Source organism: Erpetoichthys calabaricus, chromosome 8 (assembly GCF_900747795.2).
Source record: "Erpetoichthys calabaricus chromosome 8, fErpCal1.3, whole genome shotgun sequence".
Classification (NCBI taxonomy): Eukaryota; Metazoa; Chordata; class Cladistia; order Polypteriformes; family Polypteridae; genus Erpetoichthys; species Erpetoichthys calabaricus.
Genome location: NC_041401.2, coordinates 144,037,253 through 144,059,556, shown reverse-complemented (window position 1 = coordinate 144,059,556; position 22,304 = coordinate 144,037,253). Strand labels below are relative to the sequence as shown.

The 22,304-nt window shown below is 36.3% G+C and overlaps 1 protein-coding gene across 3 annotated transcripts in view; it reads right to left on the bottom strand.

Moving 5' to 3' along the window:
* Positions 1–22,304, bottom strand: part of obsl1a (obscurin like cytoskeletal adaptor 1a) — a 144,244-nt gene that overhangs the window by 36,709 nt on the left and 85,231 nt on the right. For all 3 annotated transcript variants that reach the window (XM_028807562.2, XM_051931188.1, XM_051931189.1), the window contains 8 exons: positions 18,959–19,231; positions 17,562–17,837; positions 10,319–10,594; positions 9,947–10,222; positions 8,716–8,991; positions 3,359–3,631; positions 1,299–1,574; positions 349–615 (listed from right to left, as the gene is read on the bottom strand). In XM_028807562.2, the coding sequence (XP_028663395.2) occupies positions 349–615; positions 1,299–1,574; positions 3,359–3,631; positions 8,716–8,991; positions 9,947–10,222; positions 10,319–10,594; positions 17,562–17,837; positions 18,959–19,231 (2,193 nt within the window). The remainder of the gene's footprint in view (positions 1–348; positions 616–1,298; positions 1,575–3,358; positions 3,632–8,715; positions 8,992–9,946; positions 10,223–10,318; positions 10,595–17,561; positions 17,838–18,958; positions 19,232–22,304) is intronic.

The window sequence follows — 22,304 nt, the reverse complement described above, 5'->3', positions numbered from 1 at the left end:
TAATAAAGAATTCTTACTCTAATCTGGAACCCTGAAACCCAAGTTTATCCATTTGTCCATCAACTTCTTTAATTCAGTAACTTCTAGAGTTTCAAAGAATCAATGTCGATTCCACCTTGAATTTATGAATTTTCTCAATGAAGTACTGATATATTTAAGCTTTTCACAAAACCCCTTATTTTTCTATAACAATATGTATTCAAATTATAGTATTGAATTCCAATGTGGTAAAACTGGTGTGATTTACATATCTAAAAATAATTTTGTGCTGGATTTTTTTTCTAAAAGTCTAGTAGTGATAAAGAGAATGAGCAAGTAGGAAACAAAAGATAGAGAACAAAGTCTTACTTTCCACAGAAACTTGAGCACAGGTCCGATCATCCTTTGACTCACAGACATACTCTCCAGAATCACTGCCCGTTGCACGGTTAATGGTCAACGATCGTTCACGACCTTCTGCTTTAATTACAATTCGCCTGCTGGGAAGGATCTCTTGACCATCTTTTAGCCATTGGACATCCCCTTTAGGCTTGCAGAGTTCACATCTTAGAGTGATGGTGTCATCCTTGTACGCATTGATGTGTTGTAAGCCTCGCACAAATGTCAGTGGCAGCTCTGAGTGACCAAAAATAGGAAATGTACAGTCTTTAAGAAAATGAAAAAGAATGATTTCAAAATTGATGATCTATGCATTCACTGAACCCATTTCATCCAATTCCAGTGTCACATACCCCAAACACCACTGAATGCCAAGTAGGTACCAAACCTAAATGGTGCATCAGTCCAAACCCCCTCGTTCTTGGCCAGTTTAGAGGAGTACCTGATTAACCAAAAATGGATCAAAGTATCTGCTCTTAAAACCTTGGTATCATCATGTGGAAGGCAGGAGGGAATCCTTGTTAGGGTGTCACACTATCACAGGAAAAAGGCAGGCACCCACACTCATCAAGACTCAGGTCTTTTTAAAGTCATTACTGAATTACTGAAGGTGCACATAAAACAATGTGAACATGGAGAAAACAGGCCACACAGACAACCATTTGGCTGGGCATCCAACTCAGATCCATGAAGCAATGAAGGAACACAATTAAACAAGCTATCACCATGCTGCCATAGGATTGATGCACATTTAAAAAAAATGTTTACCTTTTCATTCATAGCAAGACCATAGATTGTGAAGTAAAAAAAGGAAACTTATCAAATTCTCTATTGGACATCATGTTATTGATGATCCCATAGTTTCTGATTAAGTCATAAGCTACTTTTCCAAAACAAACAGTAAATGATTAGACACCAACCTTTTACGCTGACAACAAACACCATTTCATCATCCTGAGAGATGCAGGTATACATGCCGCAGTCTTCTTTGCATGTATTTTTCACTATGAGGCTGTGTACTCTTCCTTCTACGCGTGTTTCATATTTATTGCTGTCAAAAATTTGGCTGCGATGCCGTAACCATTTCACAACACTCTTCTCACTTGACAACACAGCCGACATCACAGTGCTCTTGGATTCCACTGCAAGAATTTCTTCTGGCTTTTCCTGCTTGTGTTCAAACTTGATAGGGGCCACTAAAGAAGGAATATATACAGTGCAATATTATTAAAGACCTCAGCCATCCTGCACAAACGCTTTCTCCCTGGTAAAGGATACATGACTGTTAGCATTTGTATAACTCGATTTTACCCTCAAGTCATTTGGCAACTCAGCGACCACTCACTAACATCATCAAATCATGGGCATACCTGTGGTTTTTTTGGTGTTTTTAAAGTATTTTTGAGTGTGTGTATTTTTTTTTTGTACTTTCTGGCCTGTGATACCACTGTCACTAGTTTGCGTCAAGGAACATACAACTTTAATTTAAGCTTAAGATGAATTTGTGCATATGAATCAGTATCCATACTTGAGTGATTACCTGCCTTACATTTGTTGCTTTTTTGGTTAGCCTTCAACTTTTCACAATAAATACCAACTCATATTCAAAACAAACAGATGGATGTTGAGGGACAGAATGAGTTTTCTTGTTAGGAGTGAAATTGTTCTATTGTTCCTCTACAAAACAAAATCCTCTTAACATCACAAAAAGTTGAAGAACAACAATCCAACTTTACATTTATAAATACATAAGCCTTTTTTTTTGCATTTGGAGCGCAATACTTGTTTGGAGTCACACAATGATCCAGAGGTGGGGACTGAACTGGCAACATTATGGGCAACAATTCCCTGGCTGCCTAATAGTCCAGACCAGAGGTGTCCAAAGCCTGCTGGCTTTCATTCTAATTATTTTCTTAATTATTGCCCAGTTTCTGATGCTAATTAACTTTTTTTTTTTTACCTTATTTGTAATTGACTTGATATTTAATATGCCGACCCCTTAATTATTTCTTTCTCCTTAAACAGCCTTCAAACAACGAGAAAGTGAGCAATCCCATGACCAGCTAACCTGTGTCCATCATACAATATCTGAAAAAACAGCGGAAGGTGCGGGTCTCAGTAATGTTGATCTGCTCAGGTCCATAAAACATTTTGATGGTCCTCTTAGAAAAAAGAAAATTAACTGTTTTGGAAATGTCTGCTGTGGCAAAAAGAGAGCATCAGCAAGCCATAGAATTAAATAACGGGTTTAATTAACAAATTAATTAAGAAAGTGGTAGGAGAGAAATCAGTTCGAGTTAGCTGGTCATCTGTTGGCTCACTTCACGTCTTCATTTTTCTTTGGCTGCCATTTAAGGGGAAAAAAAAGTCATTTCAGAGGATGGAGTCTTTAAAAACACGGCAACTAAAATGAAGGGAATAGAAGTCAAGTAACAGTAGAAATTGGTTCAGGATGAAGAAAGTGGCAGGAAGGAAAACAAGCTGTGGCCTACAGGATCGGAGCTGGACACCGCTGTCCTAGACTGAGGCATGTAGTGAAAGATTCCTATCACTGGAACAATGAATACATTATTATGAAATATGATTTGTGATGGGGGTACCATGACATATTGTTTATAAAATATAGAATAAATAATCTCACTTGCAGTATATATTGTAGTTAACCAGAATAGTGTTATTTCTGACTAGAATCAAAAATACATACTCCTTAAAAGTCATGCTTCACAAGATTGTAAAAAGATTACAAAAGAAATCAAATAATTTCAAAAAAGAAAACATCCTTCAAATGCAACAATATAAGCATACAGAACACCACCAGTTACCAATAAAGGCAAAGATGATGAAATAATGAAATTAACCTGATTAAATGTTAAATTGATATAAACAAAGTTCCAGGTGTTATAATAGGTTACCTGCTTGGTTTCCTTCCTATATTAATTATGACATCTCATTCATTCTGGTTTGAATCCTCACCACTGACCTTTAACCTGCAGAGTGAAGTGGATCTCATCAGTGCTGGCATCACATGTGTACACACCGCTGTCAGAAAGCTGAGCCTGGCGGATTGTTAACTTGCGGGATTTCCCATCAGAACTTGAACAGATTCGCTTATCATTGATTTCTCTCCAGTTCCTAAGCCATTGCACTGATGCATCATCCTTGGAGAGTTGGACGCAAAAAGTAACACTACCATTCTCTGAAACTTCGATTGGCTCCATGGCATCTTCTTTGTTCAAGATCTTTAGGGCAGGTTCTTAATATAATAACAAGAAAAATATTTGTTTTTGGCTGCCGTAATTAGAAAATATAATAATATTTCTATCATGTACCAAAGCTTGGATTTTTAGTAATATACTTTGCTCTTGACCAAAAGTCACGTACTTTAATACACCGCCGTGACTTTTGGTTCCAAAGGTGTGACGGAAACACAAGATTTTAGTGTTTGACTGCAGTTTATTCAGTTGTTACCTTCCCTGGAAATTAGGGATGAAGATGAAAGGAAGAGTTTTACAGGCAAACATAGGAGATTCCTCCTTTTTTTCCTTAGGAGAAATTAACACTAATTTTACTTCTATGGACAATTTCTAATTACTTATTACATATGGAATATGTGGGGAGCAATGTTGGACTTTGAAAGCTGTACCACTGATTCATATTGTCACGCACATACGCATGGGAGACAGTTTAAAGGCTTTGGTGATGGTAATTCTCAGCTGATCCAGGGTTTGTCACTCTGTGATTATGTTCTCTCTTTTCCTCTGCAGAAATTAAGACTGACAGCTCTCCTCCTCCGATGTCACTTCATAGGACCCGGACCAACCTCTTCCTGCCAGAACAAGTCCTAACCGTAAGAGCCACCATCTTAGTCATCTGAGGAAGACTCAATTGTGTTTAACACACTTTTTGTTAGCTTTTTTTTGCTTTCAGTTATAAGAGGTTTGCCTTAAGGTGCCCCAACACACTGATGTCTTATCTTGTAGTTACAACGTACAAATCCCATTTCCAGGAAAGTTTGGATATTTTCTAAAATGCAATAAATGCAAAAATCAGTAATTTGTTAATTCTCTTGAACCTTTATTTAACTGACAAAGAAAAGTTGTTCAATGTTTTCACTAACCAACTTAATTGGATTTTGTAAATATAAACAAATTTAAAATCTGATGCCTGCAACACACTTAAAAGGAAAGAAGCACATTTACTACTGTGTTACCTTTTAATTATACCTTTTCATGATTTGGGAATGGAGGATACAATTTTGCAAGCAAAATTTTTGCCTATTCTTACTTGGTACAAGACTACAGCTGCCCTACAGTGCATGGTCACCATTGTCCGACTCTCCTCTTCATGATATGCCATTTTCAAAAGGAGACAGATTTGGACGGCTGGCAGCCAGTCAAGAACAGCAACTCTAGTGTCTACAAAGCCATGCTAAGGCTTGGCAACGTTCTTCTGAAATTACCATGGACTTTCCGGGAAAAGACACATAGCAGCATATGTCTGTTGAATATCCCAATATACACCTCAGTGTCAATGGTACCTTCACACATATGCAAGTCACCCCTGTCCTGGGCGCTTATGCACCCTCAAACCATCACAGATGCAGGCATTGCACCTTTTGTTGATAAAAGTGTGGATAGTCTTTTTATGTTTTTGTCACAGAGATCTCAATGTCCATTTTTCCTGAAAAAAAGCTGAAACGTGGACTCATCTGACCACAGCACATGTCCCCACTGTCTTTTGGTCCATCTGAGGTGAGCTCAGGCCAGAGAACTCAAGACCATTTCTGCATAGAACTGATATATGGCTTCCTCCTTGCTTAATGAAGTTTCAGTTTGTATTTCTTAATGCACTGACAGACCATGTTAAGTGACAAAAATTTTTCTGAAGTGCTTCCGAGTCCATGTGGATATATTTATCAAGTAACATGATGGTTTCTTATGCAGTGCCGCATGAGGACTCGAAGGTCATGCACATTCAACAGTGGTTTCCGGACTTGCCCTTTACGTACAGTACTAAGATTTCTCCACATTCTCTGAATCTTTTCACAGTATTATGTACTATAGATGGTGAAAGACCTGAATTCTTTGAAGTCTTGCTTTGGAAAAGTTCATTTTGTATAGATTGATAATTCACTCTCCAAGTCTGTCAGAACATGATGAGCCACAACTCATCCAAGCTTGCAAAGACTGAGCTCTTAATGGATGCTCCTTTTACACCCAGTCATGATACTCTCACCTGTTAACAAATACCCAACATATTGTGGAATCTTCCAAAATGGTGTTAATTGAATATTCTATAAAAATTTCAGTCTTATCTTACCTCTGTCTCAACTTTTTGTGAATGTGTTGAAGACATCAAATTCAAATGTGTTTATATTTACAAAATACAAATAAGTTGATCAGTGAAAACTTTAAAAATCTTTTCTTTGTACTTTATCAGGTAATAAAGGTTCAAGAAAATTAAAAAATCATGGATTTTTGTTTTAATTGTATTTTAGAAAATATCCCAACTTTTCTAGAAAAGGGGTTTGTAGTTGGACATATCATTTGAGAAGAGAAATAAAGGTTCTTTCAATGTTTGATTCGAACCATGATGGAGAGATGGAGTAACATTGAAAATATACTGCATACATTACTGCATTACTGCCTGCCAACTGGAGAGTCTGTTAAAGACAACATCGAACAATCACAGGCGTAGCCTGTGCCCAAACTAATTAGATCCATTTTTTGTATTTGAGTACATTGGGTTCAACAAGAAACCATATAGTAGGTAAATCAGAACCCAACATTTTTTAGACTGTCAACTTTGCACTGTCTTGCTTGGCACCATAACTGGTAGCATTATCTCGCATGAAAACTCTGGTAGGTCTAAGGGTCTGAAGACTGTCAGAAAGACTGGCACCATCCTGATAAGCTGGTCATAAAATCAAGTCATGCAGAATGTGTGTGTGTTTGTGTGTGTATATATATGAGTGAGAGCGAGAGATCTGATCAGGCCCTCAAAAAAGCAGTATTTACGACTTTTACGCAATTTTCACCTGCTTAAATCCATTAGATTGTTGGTTACGTGGCCACTAGTGAGTGTTGGAAAGCATCCTGGCTTGGATTGACTCACAGAGTTGGGGAAAGTGAGTGCAGATGGTAGTGCTTCTGAACCCAAGTGGGCAGAGTGAGGTGAAGCTGGTGGCGTCAGCATGCAGGCAATAGATAAGGTAGAGATAAGATCAGAGCACTGTTCCAGTAAACCTTGCATGAGGGAGCAAGGGGAAGACAGTGAATTTCATGATGTATAAGGCTACAAAATGTCAGGGAAAATATTCAATTGAAAATCACTGGTCAACAAGCATTTTGCTACTGGGATTCTTTCACCTGTACTTTAACAAATTTCACTTGCTGACTCCAAATCTGAAAACCGTTTTCATCCAGCACGTCCCATTATTTAGTTATGATGTTCCAGGTCTCGGACAACTAGGGTGGCTGGACAGTAAAGGCAATGCATTTCAGCATTTAGGAAATAAGTTTGGTCTCAAGAAAAGAGAAGCCAAAATTAAGGAAGGTGTTCCAGTTGTTCCTGAAATCCGTGAACTGATACTTGACGAGGAGTTCAAAAGGAAACTGAAGCCAACTGAATCAGCACCCTCATTCATGCAGGTTGTCCAGAATTTTCTTGACAGTCACAAAGCAGAGAATTATACTGAGCTTGTGGAGAATATGCTGAAAGTATATTAGCTTACGGGAGCCAGAATGTCACTGAAGATGCATTTTTTACATTCTTATCTCGACTTTTTTCCGCCAAATCTAAGCGATGTCAGAGATAAGCATGGGGAAAGATTTCATCATGATATAAAGGTGATGGAAAACAAATATCAGGGAAAATTCACTCCGAGCATGATGAGTGACTACTATTGGTTCTTGCAAAGAGAGACGGATGTGCAGTACAAGCACAAAAGCGAGTGCCTCCAACATTTCTGGGCACGCTGACCATACTTTTATATTGAGGTAAATTGACATAATTATGCTTTAACGTGTCTCTGGTATCGTCTTCTGGTTTGTTTCAGAATAAACACATCAAAACAATTTTGGTGGGACAGAGTCCAAACTCCAGATATAGTGTTGATATATTATATTGATATTCAAAAGTGTCAAAACGTCAATGATGTGTATTTCAAAAACCTGACGTGCTAGCTTAATTCTGATTTCATATATGAAATCAGTGTAAAAAACTTACTAAAGAGAGAGATGCTCTGAAGTTCCCAGAAGCAAACATAAAATATTTTTTGTAGACCAGTGAAATCACACAAATTGAAGATCTAGGAAATATTATTTTGTTACACAGTACAACCACCAAAGAACAGTATTAAAATATATTCAATAAAGATCAAATACTAAACACTGAAAGTAGATGCACAAATGAGTATTCATTCTGTAAATGGCGCACTGCAAGGCTAAACAAATAGCAGTCTACACTCAACACATTAAAACCTTCAGTCCAAGAACGTAGACTATAATTGTTCAGGCTAATGTGGTCCCAAATATTTATTTTACAGCTTTTGTTCAACAGACAAAGCGCTAAAATCGCATTGTACTTCTATAATTGACATGTTGAGAATGACGATTCTGATGCAGCGAGATGTACAAGTTCACACAGTCTTCAAATATTAAATACAAAAAAAAAAATGCTCTAGTCTTCAAGACCCAGGGTAGAACTGAAATGTACGGGGTGTACATATGGACACGTGCAGATGTTTACAATTTTCATTTTTTACATTCACTTCTTTTAGTGTTTTTCATCAATTTTAGTTATTTTGAAACACTGTGGTGTCAAAGTGCCTGCCCAAGAAAACCAGAAACAGCTGTTGAGCCAGGCACAAAGAAAATTTCTCTTAATCTTGTAAGAAATATTGTTTTAGATAAGGAATTGCATTCAGCATCTCATGGAAACTGGAAAAAAAATGATCATGACAACTAAGCTAAATATGCTAATAAACATTTTAATGATACATTAAATTAGTAAGATGAGTTTACTACTTATCTAATTTTTACACAACAGCCCCACTTGCTGGGAATTGGGAGGCAGTCACCACTTGCCCCTAAAAGCAGAGGCACCACTGACCACAACATATTCATGCATCATAATTTTAGACAAAGACAGAGAATAATAATGAACACAGTTTTATGGTAGTATCAAAAATAACCTCTTCATTTACCAGATCATAATAGGTGCAGTTCCTATATCTGACTGTATCATACGCACATATATACAGTAGACAGTTTATGAAAGAGTGCCTGCATTTTAAGCATCACAGTTTAAATCTTACGAGTGGAACACTAGATTTACCTTGAATTGTTACTGTGGTGACCATTTTGTCATCTCCAGCATCACAAGTGTAATTTCCTGAGTCTAAAGTGGTGAGGCCTGAGATCACCAGTTGTCGCACTGTCCCATGGGATTTTATACGAGTCCGAGAGTCCGCTGTGAGCATCTTTCCATTGAAATACCACTGCACTGTGGCAGTGGGGCGCGACAGCTCACAGGACAGCACTAAGTCATCTCCTGCTATAAGGCTGTGGTGTTCAGGGCTGTCCGTGTTTCCAACAATGAACACTGGTGGCTCTTGAAGACAAGAAAGATAATGCAGTATAAAATTAATTTAAAAGTGATTATTTCTTTTATCTTATTTTCAAAAAACAAATAAAGCGTGCTATAAAAAATATTACATCTACTGTAAATACACTTAGGGAAATTTATAGACTTTTTTATTATGAGAAAAAAAGATTGGGGAATGATTTGTTGCCTTACACATGAATTGATTTTTTTAGTTGTTTTTGGCCATGGTCAGGAGCTATGGGTAGTGACCGAAAGAACGAGGTCGCGAATACAAGCGGCTGAAATGAGTTTCCTCCGCAGGGTGTCTGGGCTTTCCCTTAAAGATAGGGTGAGAAGCTCAGTCATGCGGGAGGGGCTCAGAGTAGAGCCGTTGCTCATCTGCATCGAGAGGAGTCAGATGAGGTGGCTCGGGCATCTGATGAGGATGCCTCCCTGGTGAGGTGTTCCAGGCACGTCTAACCAGGAGGAGGCCCCGGGGAAGACCCAGAACACGCTGGAGGGACTATGTCTCTCGGCTGGCCTGAGAACCCCTTGGGATTCCCCCGGAAGAGTTAAAAGAAGTGGCCGGGGAGAGGGAAGTCTGGGTATATCTGCTCAAGCTGCTGCCCCCGCAACCCAATCTCGGATAAGCGGAAGAGGATGGATGGATGGATGGATGGATGGATAGTTGTTTTTGATAACATAATGGGGAGAGTAGTTTGAGTGCACTTATTTAGCTCCTCAAATCTGTCCAAAAATGTAAAACAATTAAGTTTATTTTATTAGAGTTATGTCTCAGAAACAAGCGGAGTAGTATATTAATGACAGATGGAATATATTAATGATCTAGCATGGAGTATGGAAGACAACAATGGAACAAGTATGTCCAATGACAGTAAACATACAAAAAGCAATAACTAGCAATACTTAACCTAACACAAAATGAGTGAACCATTATTAAAGGAATTAGTTAGGAGCATACCTTTCACCTTAATATGGAAAACGACACTGTCATCTTGAGCATCACAAAAGTACTCTCCAGAATCTGAGATTTCTGCATTTAAAATGACAAGTGACCGGAATGTCCCCTCTTCTTCCAAGCAGATACGATCATTATCGACAATCTTCTCACCATCTTTATACCACTTTACAATGCCATCTATTCGAGACAGCTCACATTCCAGTACCACATCATCTGACACTAGACACTCTTGTTCAGTTTTTAGCTCTTCTTTTCTAAGGATCAGTACTGGTGCCTCTGAAACAAAGTAAAATATAAAAGCAAACTAAATGTGCTGACCGTTGATTTAAAAAACACGTGACTCAAATTGTCACCCCGTTTATGTGAACTCACCGGTGACTTTCACCTTGAATTTCCTCACATCATCTTTAGCATTGCATAAGTACTTCCCCGAATCCTGAAAATTTGCTGATTGTATAGTCAGGCGACGGAAAGTACCATCTTCCTCAATACAGACCCCTTCACGTTCCTCAATTTTCATTCCATCCTTTAGCCAGCACACTACTGCATTTGGCCTTGATACCTCACACTGCAGCTCCAGCGGCTCTCCCACAAAAGATTTAACTAAAAGTGATGATTTATCAGGATGCAAAAATTTCACTGGTGGTTCTGCAGATAAATAATTAGCTACAGTTACACCCTTTGTTACCACATAGGCATGTTCAGATTATTAATGTCAAAATACATCTAATAATTAAATTCTCTAGATGTTAAAACTATACATTTTATTTGTAACATATTTCTAAGTTCCAAATGTCGCTATAATGACATAGTTGCCTCATTGGCATATGCTATGTCCACAAATTTGTCGACGTGCTTTCTGCTGTTGTAAATATAGTTTGGGTGTGTAAGTCATCTTTCAGTGTAGTTTATTTCATATAATCTATAAAATTTCTCTTTTGTAGTTTAACTCAATTTTATTTTTTTATTTTGATGCTATCATTTCGGCACCATTCTGTGAGTTGTTTCTTTTATTCGCAAACATTACTCTTTTGTTTCTATTTTTTGTGACCACGGCCATATTGTTTGTGGTTACCATGTCTATTGCCAGCCCTGTGCTTAAACATTAACATCACATTCGATATCACCACTCATTTCCTATTAAAGATGGCGGGAATAATAAATAATAAATATACCTTTGTTGATATTAGTTCTAGTGAAAATCTCTTTAGTTAAGACCTCAGGTTAGGACCTGTCTTGGCTATCATTTCAGATTAATGAACACTCTCTACATTTCCTGGCCAGATCATTTCTTCAGTTTCTCCAGTCAGATATGTCTGTCTTCATTATGGCAATACTATCCACATTTTATGCAAAATAATTCAAATAATGACTCATGTAGATCTGCAAACTGCAAACCTTATAAAGAACAGATGGAACAAGCAAGATCTCTAAGGATATTATTTGAATAATGTTGCATGTAGACAAAATTAATATCAGAGAGACTACAATTTTTATATGGAAAAAAACCTATAAAATACCCTAATTCTGAACCCTTTTGAATTAATTTCAGTTGAATGTTGGGGCCTATTCTAGAACTATCTACAGCTGGGAAGATAGTCTATCCTTGAATTTTTGAAGAAACCTCATCTATTACAGGAAAAGCATTTGTGTTGTTTTTTTTTTCAGGAAAGCTTTTCATTAATGTTTCCTGTACCTTTCCTCATTCTGTCAAGCAATGTCCCATTTTAGGAATATATAGAAATATTTTTAGGACCTACATCTTCCTTTTTGATTAGATAGAATTTCTCAAAGGCCTTAAATGGTCTTGCTGGCATGACCACCCTGAACTCACTCTTCTCAGTCTCATACTGCTTTCTTCTCTGGAGACTGATCTTTTCGACAATAAATTAAAATTTCAGTCTGTGATCAGCCTTCAAGTGTAATGGCTGTGCAGGACGATGGAGCAATAGATGGTTTGAAATTAGGGTTCAGGAGATGAAGACAGAAAAGCAAGTTAAGGTCTAAGCCAGTAAGTAAGAAATTTAGTATCTATAATAATAAAAGGCAAAGCCCTCACTGACTGACTGACTGACTCACTCACTCACTGACTGACTCACTCATCACTAATTCTCCAACTTCCCGTGTAGGTGGAAGGCTGAAATTTGGCAGGCTCATTCCTTACAGCTTACTTACAAAAGTTAGGCAGGTTTCATTTCGAAATTCAAAGCGTAATGGTCATAACTGGAACATATTTTTTGTCCATACACTGTAATGGAGGAGGCGGAGTCACGTATCGCGTCATCACGCCTCCTACGTAATCACGTGAACTAAAAACAAGGAAGACATTTACAGCACGAGTCACACGCGGGAACGAAGGTAAATGACGTTAATTTTTGACTGTCTTTTAATACTGTGTGAGCATACATATTAACACATGTGCAATTAAACGTGTGCATTTACGGGGTGATTTCTGAGGCTTAAAAGCTCACCTTTTATCAAACGCGGGAAGAAAGGTAACTGACGTTGTTCACTGTCTTTTAATACTGTGTAACCATACATATTAACACATGTCCAATTAAACGTGTGCATTTACGGGGTGATTTCTCAGGCTTAAAAGCTCGCCTTTTACTAAAAAGGTAAATGCAAAACTATTTTCAATCAGTTTATTGAAACGCTCCCGTTAAGGATTGCAATAACATATTCGCGAGATAAAAGAACGAAGTAGGGGGAAATGGAGGAACAGCCGCAAACAGCGAAGAGCAAAAAATTAATTAAACAATTGAGAACGGAGCGAGTTAAGCATACAAGCATGTTCATAAGGGAAACAAAGCACGGTGTAAAATGTAAGTTTAAATGAAGTTTATAGAAACGCTCCCCGCTGCGGATTGCAATAACATACTCGCGAGATAAAAGTTTAATGAGAAGACACGAGGTATAAACGAAGCACACGCCGTGGCGCAACGTTAGGGGCAACAGTTTCAACCATTCTATGATCTGCTTCTCGCAACTGAAAGACGGCACATGGCGGATGTTAGCCGACTTGCTGACCGCAACGTTAGGGGCTTCAACTATGGCGCTGACGCAACATCTCAGTGCCAACACTTTGCAGACTGTACTTAAAAGACACGCCCTCCTCACTGGACAGTTAAAAACACCAATCAAACTAACGATGACATCAAGTATTACCCAATCAAAAGTAGGAAAGGAGGCATCTTCATAAAATGCGTGTGGGATGATTTGCATGAGACGCTGCTTTAAAAAAAAAATGATAAAAAAAATACGGGATAAATCCCGTCCAGTATTGATTCAAAACGGGACGCGCAATTTCATTCTCAAATGCGGCACGATTCCGTATTTTAAAGGACGGGTGGCAACCCTACAGTGCCAGGTAACCACCCATACAATCAGATTGTGATTCAGACTAGGAATGCAATGAATGTAATTACCCCGATCTACATACAAGGCGAAAGTCTTGCAACATTCAAAGATGATGGTTTGGGATAATTAGTACTTATTAAGTACAACATTGAACATAAAAGAGCTTATGAAGCCTTGAACCGAAAAAAGCAAGATCTCAGAGATTGTAAAAAAAAAAAAGGAGGTAATGTCGTTTTACTCGCTGTAGATTTTAGTCAAACATTACCAGTTATTCCACGAGGGAGACCAGCAGATGAACTCAACGCGTGTTTAAAATCCATGCTTCTCCCACGGTCGGTTATATGTCGCGTGTTCTCGGGTAGGTATACCAAAAAATGTATACATTTAAGCATGTAATGGGCAAAGAAAAAATGAGGTATACCCGAAGGCACTGCAGTAGTACTCAATGTAACTTTACTTCTTAAATGTTAATGTTTTACCGTTTAATAATTTATACGCTTCTTATATATTGTTCAAATTCTTTTATCAAAATACCAGTGACAGCGCAATGCACGATAACATGGACTGAATACACCATACGCATCTGCCCACGGCCGCCCTGGTGTGCGCAGATAGGAGTTGATTCTAAAATAAAATAAACATAAAAAGAGTAATACATTCATCACCCATAAAGCGGATAGCAGACGTGACGTATTATATGTGTACCATATTTCAAGTCAATACGTGAAACGGTTTGCAAGCTACATGTGATTTAAAATCCTGGACAGACCAACGAAAAGCCACGGTAGCAAATTATAGAAGAAGATTTTACTGTTTAATAATTTATATTTATATGAAATGTGCTTCTTATATATTACTTCATATTCTCATATGATAATGATGTTAATGTTGTTTATATTGATTTCTATGTTATTGTAAGTGCATCTATGTGTCTATATGTATGTATGTATGTGTATATATATATATATATATATATATATATATATATATATATATATATATATATATATATATATAAAAAATATATGTGTATATGTATATATAATATATCTGTATATGTGTGTATATGTGTGTGTATATGTGTATATGTATATATATATGACAGCAACACTCATAACAATGACAACACAATTACATTGACAATGATGTTACGTTATTTTTAAAATGTTTCCTTTACTTTTTCATAACCTCTTTAACACACTACTTCTCCACTGCGAAGCGCGGGTATTTTGCTATATATATATATATATATATATATATATGTATGTGTATATATATATGTGTGTATATATATATATATATATATATATATATATATAGATAGATAGATAGATAGATAGATAGATAGATAGATAGATGTGTATGTATGTAGATATACAAATATGTATATATATGTATATATGTTTATATATATGTAGATATACAAATATGTATATGTATATATATGTATATATGTGTATATATATGTAGATATACAAATATGTATATGTATATATATGTATATGTGTCTGCATGTGTGTGTGTATATATATATATATATATATATATATGTATGTGTATATATATGTTGATATATATATATATATGTGGATGTGTATATGTATATATTTATGTATATACAGTATGTTTATGTATATATATGTTTACATAACCTCTTTAACACACTACTTCTCCGCTGCGAAGCGCGGGTATTTTGCTAGTTTATAATAAGCCCAAAATGTGAAGCTGAAATCTAAGCCTAAAATAAAAGGATGTAGCAAGAGGGTCAGGATCCAGAAATTCAAATACTATTTATAAATTGCGAAAGACAAGAATCGAAGTCAGGAAGCGAGTCAAAACCAAGATATCAACTTAATATAATAAGTCGCATGCCAAGCTCGTTGAAGTCATCTTAGTACTCAGATGATTCAGAAATGCATAATGCTTACTTTTATCCTGTCACGGTGATCACATCATGTGACATGAATCTCCAATTGTTAAGCCTAGCAAATGCCTAGAAACTACACAACAACAATGGCAGTATTCATTAAAAAAACAAAACAAAACAATATAGCATCGCAGGAGAGATAATTCAGAAAGAAACATTCATAAAAATGCATCAGAACTAAAAACAAATGAAACCACACTGCAAAAATGTATATGCAAAAACTAGACAAAAACTTTGAACAGGAGCTGTTTTGCTTTTATTTAGCAAACAAATCTGCCAATGGGGTAAGCAATATTTACTTGACAACACCTTGCCTGATGAAAGGGCCTTAGCTGCCTCGAAAGCTTACATTTGTAATCTATTTAGTTAGCCAATAAAAGGTGTCATTTCACCCTATTTTCTCCTGTATCAAGACTTCTTAAAGTAAGCTAAATAATCATAAATACAAATTTTTCAATAAGTCAATAATTCTTACAATAAGGAAGACAACATGTCATGAAATAAATACTTTTCGCCTTGCTTAGATTTCATTTTTTGCAGTGTAATGAATTCTATGACCTAAGAAATCTCTGAAATGACACCTTAATGACTTTTTGAGTCATAAACTATAAATGAAACACACTTATAACTCCAAGACATTACTGGTGCATTAAATTTTACAAGATTTGATGTTATGATATTTGCTTATTGGAAAAATATTGTAAGTCATATGTGAAATGAGTCAGATATCCTCTCTAATCTTCTTAAACTCATTTTATCCTATTCAGGATTGTAGTTGTCGGTCTAACCCAGTAGTATCAGCCACAAAGTGGGAATCAGCTCTGGATGGTTTCATATTCTATTGAGGACTCACTTACACATACCCACCCTAGAGCTGTTTATAACTGCCAGTTACTACAACATGCATCTTTAAGGATGTGGAAGGAAACTGGAGTACCTGAAGAAAAACTTATGTAGCCACTGGAAAAAAATGAGTGAACTCTACACAGGCAGTGGATGGGGACGTGATCTGAACTCAGGACATTGGATCTGTGATGCAACAGTGCAAAGTACTGTGCTGTTTTTGGAATGACAGTAAAGTATTCACTAATCGTTTAGTCAGGTTGTTCAAATTGTCCTATTTAAGTCTGCACTTTCTTCCAAATTGTACCGCAAAGATGATTACAGTAACAACAAAGTAGACTGCATTACACTTGTTCCTTAATCTCTGTGTTGACTTCCATTTAAGTTTTACTGAGACTAAATGGTAAGTAAATATAAATAAATGATTGTTACATTCAGAAACTAATTAGGAAACTAATTACAAAGTGTTAGCAGTGACTTGATTATTAATTCATAAAATAAAATAAATGTAACTTAGGTTAAAAATGAACACACATCTTCACGCTTTATCAGACACTATGTGAATAAAGAGGGACTAACTGCATGACTTCAGCATGGTTTAGTTTTTAGTTAAAGGTCAAATGATGTGCTTTAAGATATTTTGGTGGGATGTAATAACTAAAAATTTTGCATTGTATCTCCCTGAATATTTCTCTGGAAACTTTGTTTTTTTCTTATGTTAGGTTAACTAATGATTCTGAATTGGCCATGTGTCATGAGTGAACCTATGGTAGACTACCAACTGACTTATATTAATATACTGGTAATGTTGTCAAGTGAAATGTGCCTTCTACTGCACTTCTTTAATAAACTGACGGTATTTTGATCATTTTTCTGTCTTCTTTTGTCCTGCACCATATTTTCCATCAGATATATCACATCTTCTGTGAGATATGGTGAGAGGGTATCTTGGTTTAACTTACATCACTCAATGAAATTGCCCGTCAGAAGCTGAGGTGTATTTGAGCTATGGAGCGAGAAAATAATCACACACATACGATTAAAGGAGATCCTTGGGTGCAGTTATTTCAGTTAAATGTAGTGCAAGCATTCGTCAAAGCAAAGGGGAAGATTAATTATTCACAGAGGCACATTGGTTGTAAGATAGCTTGGTTAACTCTTTAAAAGAATTAAGTAGCAATCTTGTGTGGTATTTTGTCTGTTATTAGGACATTGATAAAGATCTGATAGCACGTAATGTCAAAGTAAGTAGATTCAGAAAATGCCAAAAGAAGCAAATACATATTCACAAAATATCACATTTTGCTTATCTCTCTTTGATATGAAAATTGTACTGGAAGCACATCTAATTGGTTAATACAATGGGGAAATGATTACAGATGTGTCTGCAGATTAGTGGTAGGATATAAGAGATTCTCATCATGTTACTGTGTATGATTAACCAACTTTGTTAACTTTTCTAAAGGAAAACAAAAATGAAAATACCTGAAATTATGACATTGAAGGTCACCGAGTCATCAGATGCATCACAGATGTACTCCCCAGAGTCCTCAGCTGATGCACAACAGAGGATAAGTCTTCTGTAAACTCCTTCTTCTTCTAAGATTAAATTTTCACTTCTCTCAACCTCAAGTCCATCTCGGTACCAACGAACTGTTGCATTACTTCTGGAAACTTCACAGGTGAGCAGTACCCTCTCTGAGGTCGTGAATCTAAGATCTACGGGAGACTTATCAGGGTATACAATCTGAACCGCTGGCTCTAAAAAGAGAGTCAAAAGATATGCCAATCTGACTGAAAAGCCTTTAACTGGGTGTATTTCTTATTTGACTTTCAGTTTCTTATAGCATTTATTTTCAACTCTTTGTGCGAGAACTGCTGATTCCCTGGTATTCACTTTTTACAAGGGTATTTAGGAAAAAAAAAAAGCTAAGCACAGTTAACTAGTTTACCTGAAAAGATTCATTGTACGAGGTATGACACAAAAACACAACACTAAACGTATAGTTCGGGGAACCAAGAATGAGATGAAACAAACAAAAAGATGGTTGTTGAACATTTTCTAACTTGTCATGGTGAGAAAAGGCTCACCTCGATCGCTTCACTCAGTACGAGTGGATGCATATTCAAATGTAGACGTTTTCTTACCCTTGTCTGGAAAATGTTGGAGTGCAAGAGTGAACAGCAAGTTGCCATCAAGTTTCTTGTGAAACTGAAGAAATCCGGAACGGAACTTTTTCAGTTATTGACTTAGGATTACAGTAAAGAGTGCATGTCTCATGCATGCATTTTTGAATGGCATAAGTTGGCGCTCAAAGGATAATGGAAAAGAATTGTATAACAAATTCTTGAAAAAGATTTTTTACAAATAAATGAGAACAGATTCTGTTTAGTGGTTAATGCTGCTGCTTCATTGTTCCAGGAAGCTAAATTAGATTCATGGCTTGGTTACTATCTGTGTGGAGTTTGCACATTCTAAAACCATTTGTATGGGTTTTCTCTGGATACGTCAGGCTCTCTCCATATCCAAACACATTCATGTTAGTTTATTTGGTTCTCTAGTGATTTAATCTGGCCAGGTATGAGTGAATATGGCTGTGCATGTGAGCATCCCCCTGGGACAGATGGGTATCCTGTCTGATTGTTACCTGTCTGGTTTTCTTTATCAGGAAAATTAGGTTCAGAAAATCAGTGGATGAATAGATGGGAAAATGAAAGATATGATCTGGTTGTAAGGGACTAATCCTATAGAAATGTAATAAATATTACTAGTATTATATTTTTACTCTAAAATAAGATGCTCTAAATAATAAAAATAATACAGCTTGCAACATTTTCATTAGCAAAATGTTTAGAACAATAAAGGACAAAGTTTGACTTGCCTGTTACAGAAACTTCATAAAATTTTGAGTCGTCGTTAGTATCACAGACATACTCTCCAGAATCTTCAACCTTTCCGTTAAGGATAGTCAGTTTTCGTAGACAACCATCAGATTCCAAGATTACATCTTCGCTTTCCAGGATCTCATGACCATTCTTATACCAATGTACAGCTGCATTTGCACGAGACAGCTCACAATTTAAAACAATCTTGTCTGAAACATTGTACTGCAAGTGGACATCGTCACATGGCTGAATTATTGTAACAGGAGGCTCTAAGAGGGAAAAAAAATATCACCATTATTCTCTTAAAACACCTTCAATATGCAGTAGGCACCATACATCAGCTGTAGCTGTTAGTGGCAGAAGTGTGGAGCCCGCTCCTTAGAACAGCGAGTAAAAAAAAAACCCGGATTCAGTTGTATATGGCATTCACTTGAGAAAAAACATGTGGTGCATATAAACAAGTCAATATCCTTAATAAGTTTGACAAATCATCTCAATAATTATAAAACTTTATGGTAGAAAAGCTCACAATGACAAGCTGTAAGTGCTGAACCTCTGGTTTTTGATTGGTTTTTACAACTTGCCAGTGTATCCAACATGGTGCGTATGGTAACAGTTCACTGATACTGCTGCATAAAATATTATTGATCATATCCACCTCTCTCCAACCTAACTCAGACCTAATTCAATGTCCACATAAGAACAAACAACATAGGAAATGTGTCAAACAAGTGGAGACCATGCAGTCCATAAGGGTTATATGGTTATCTAACAGATACGTCGTCCCAATATCTTACCCAAATCATTTTTAAAAGGTGTCCAGGCTACCACATCAACTACGTGACCCAGTACTTTGTTCTGAATTTCCATGATTGATTGTGTAAAGAAGTACTTATTGTCTACTATCAAATATACTGCTTAATTTCTACTAGTACATGATTCAGTGATTTACTGAAGAAATTCTTCTGATTCAATTCTAAAGTATTGATATAATTCTTTATTATCACTTTTCACAGTAGTGAATTATGAAGACCACAGGAAGAAATTTGAGTGGTAAAAAATGGTAAGTCATCTTCACAACTTTAAATGATGTTGGTCTGATTTACATCGAGATGCTACACAGTAACATAGAAGTTACAAACACTGGCTCTCTATTATAAGTTCCATTTTGAAAGATTTTAACCATGAGTGTCAGATATAAGTTATTTAAAAGCAAGTAATGCAAAGCCACCATGTGCTTTAATACATGTAGAGATTAAAGCAAAAAAATGTTTAACCCTGAAACTTTGGACAGGAGGTTATTATAAAAGCTGCAATATCTGAAACAACATGAAAATGAATTTGTGCAAAATTTCAATATCACATTATGTCAAAAATCCATATATTGAAAGTGCTTTATTTTTATTCCACATTTCATATGCACACATCCGATGAGTATATTTTAAGTGAATCATTTTGTTACGACAAATTGAGAATTAACTAGAGTAATAACTGAAATGAAAAAGAACATTTTCATGTTCATTAAATGTGTAAGCAATGAACAACTTCAAAATGCTTCCTTAAGCCTACACAACTATAAATATAAACAAGAAAGCAACATAACAGTAAATGATTAGAAATGCAACACCAATCATTCATTAAGTAATGAATATAACTGCAAAATATGGTAACATTTACAGTATTTCTTTAAACAAGTGTAGCATAGAATCTATTATGTGCTCACTCTTTCAGGATTATACAAAAAAGAAATCCTGTAGCTGACCAAAACATGCAATCTTGAAAGAACTGTTTTCACAGAAGTCAAATAGTTGTTAAGTTATTGTGAATAACGGGTTATGCTCCACAATAAATGTCTCAATATGTGTGATTGGATTGCATGTACTGCGTGGCAAAGACACAGACGCAGCTGTACTGCCTGTTGCTCCTGGCAGTGTTGATTTGTACTGAAGACCCCAAGCATCTTTCTTGAGCGTCTGACCCACATTGTGCCATACCAGTAACTTTTTTCCAGTCATGTCATATGTGGCTTCAAAAGCTACATTCAGCTGCTATTGGAGACGTGGGTTTTCTGGTGAAAATTTCATGTGAATGCCGTATGCCATACAAAGGTGTTAAAAATCTACAATCAGGTCAATCAGACCTGTGGTCAAGTTGTATTTGGATCTGTATAATTCAGGCTTAATGTGTTTAGTATGCATTTTATTTTCTGAAAAAATATGCATTTTTCTTTAATTACTCGTTGTTTGGACCAACTAACAAATCAGTAGCAGCTTCCCAAAAGCCCAACTAGAAATTCAACTGAATGCAACCTAGTGGGAATGTCAACGGTGTGAACAAAGTACACAAACAAACACCAGGTTTGTTTAATTTGTTACACCATGCACTAGTGTATTATGCTCTATACCCCGATGTTCCCCCAGCATGCCCACCACCATTTATTTTTAGCACCTTGCTCTATTGCACTTGTGTCTTCCATAACTTATATTTCTTTAGCTGAAACTTTTGATCGTGTTCTCAGTGCGCTCATATGCGACTCTCAGGAAGCAGTTTGCGGATGATTGGTCAACAGACTAACCTGCCTGCATAACTTTAGTATAATTCCAAGAATACTATTACAATCTATCCAAAGCAAAAGTCTGCATTGTTGGTTTTTCACATGATTAATAAAATGGTGTTATGGTCAGAGAATATTTTAAATGAATATAAATCGGCCACACTCTGGATATTCAGCATGCAGCCAAAAAAGTTTAGTCCTTGTAAATCAAGAAAATGTTCAGAGGAAGAAACTACATAATCTATCTATCTATCTATCTATCTATCTATCTATCTATCTATCTATCTATCTATCTATCTATCTATCTATCTATCTATCTATCTATCTATCTATCTATCTAAAAAGGTGTGAATCTGATGTGTGCATCTAAGCGTTCAAAACACACAAGTCACATATATTAATTATTGGGTGAAGATATACTGTAGTATATATGCTGCTATTTGTTAGTAATGCCTGGATGATCCTTGCATGTTTGTACAATCTAAAGCATTTACATGCCAGTGTCAATACCCAGAAATAGGGGTATAGTGGTCTGTGAAATTTAGGATAAGATGGACCATTGAAACACTGGATTGGGGTACAGTATGTCAAGGAGTTGCTGGTGAACGTCATCTTCTTGTGGTCACTTTTTTTCAGAGTTATCCCTGGAACCACTTGAATAGCAGCCGGTTAATGTGTAAATGGATAGGAAAATGGAAGATTTAAATTTAAAAGGTAAAGAAACAACTGAGGTATGAGGAGGAAATATTGAACTATGATTTAGATGAAAAATAATAATTAAATCAACA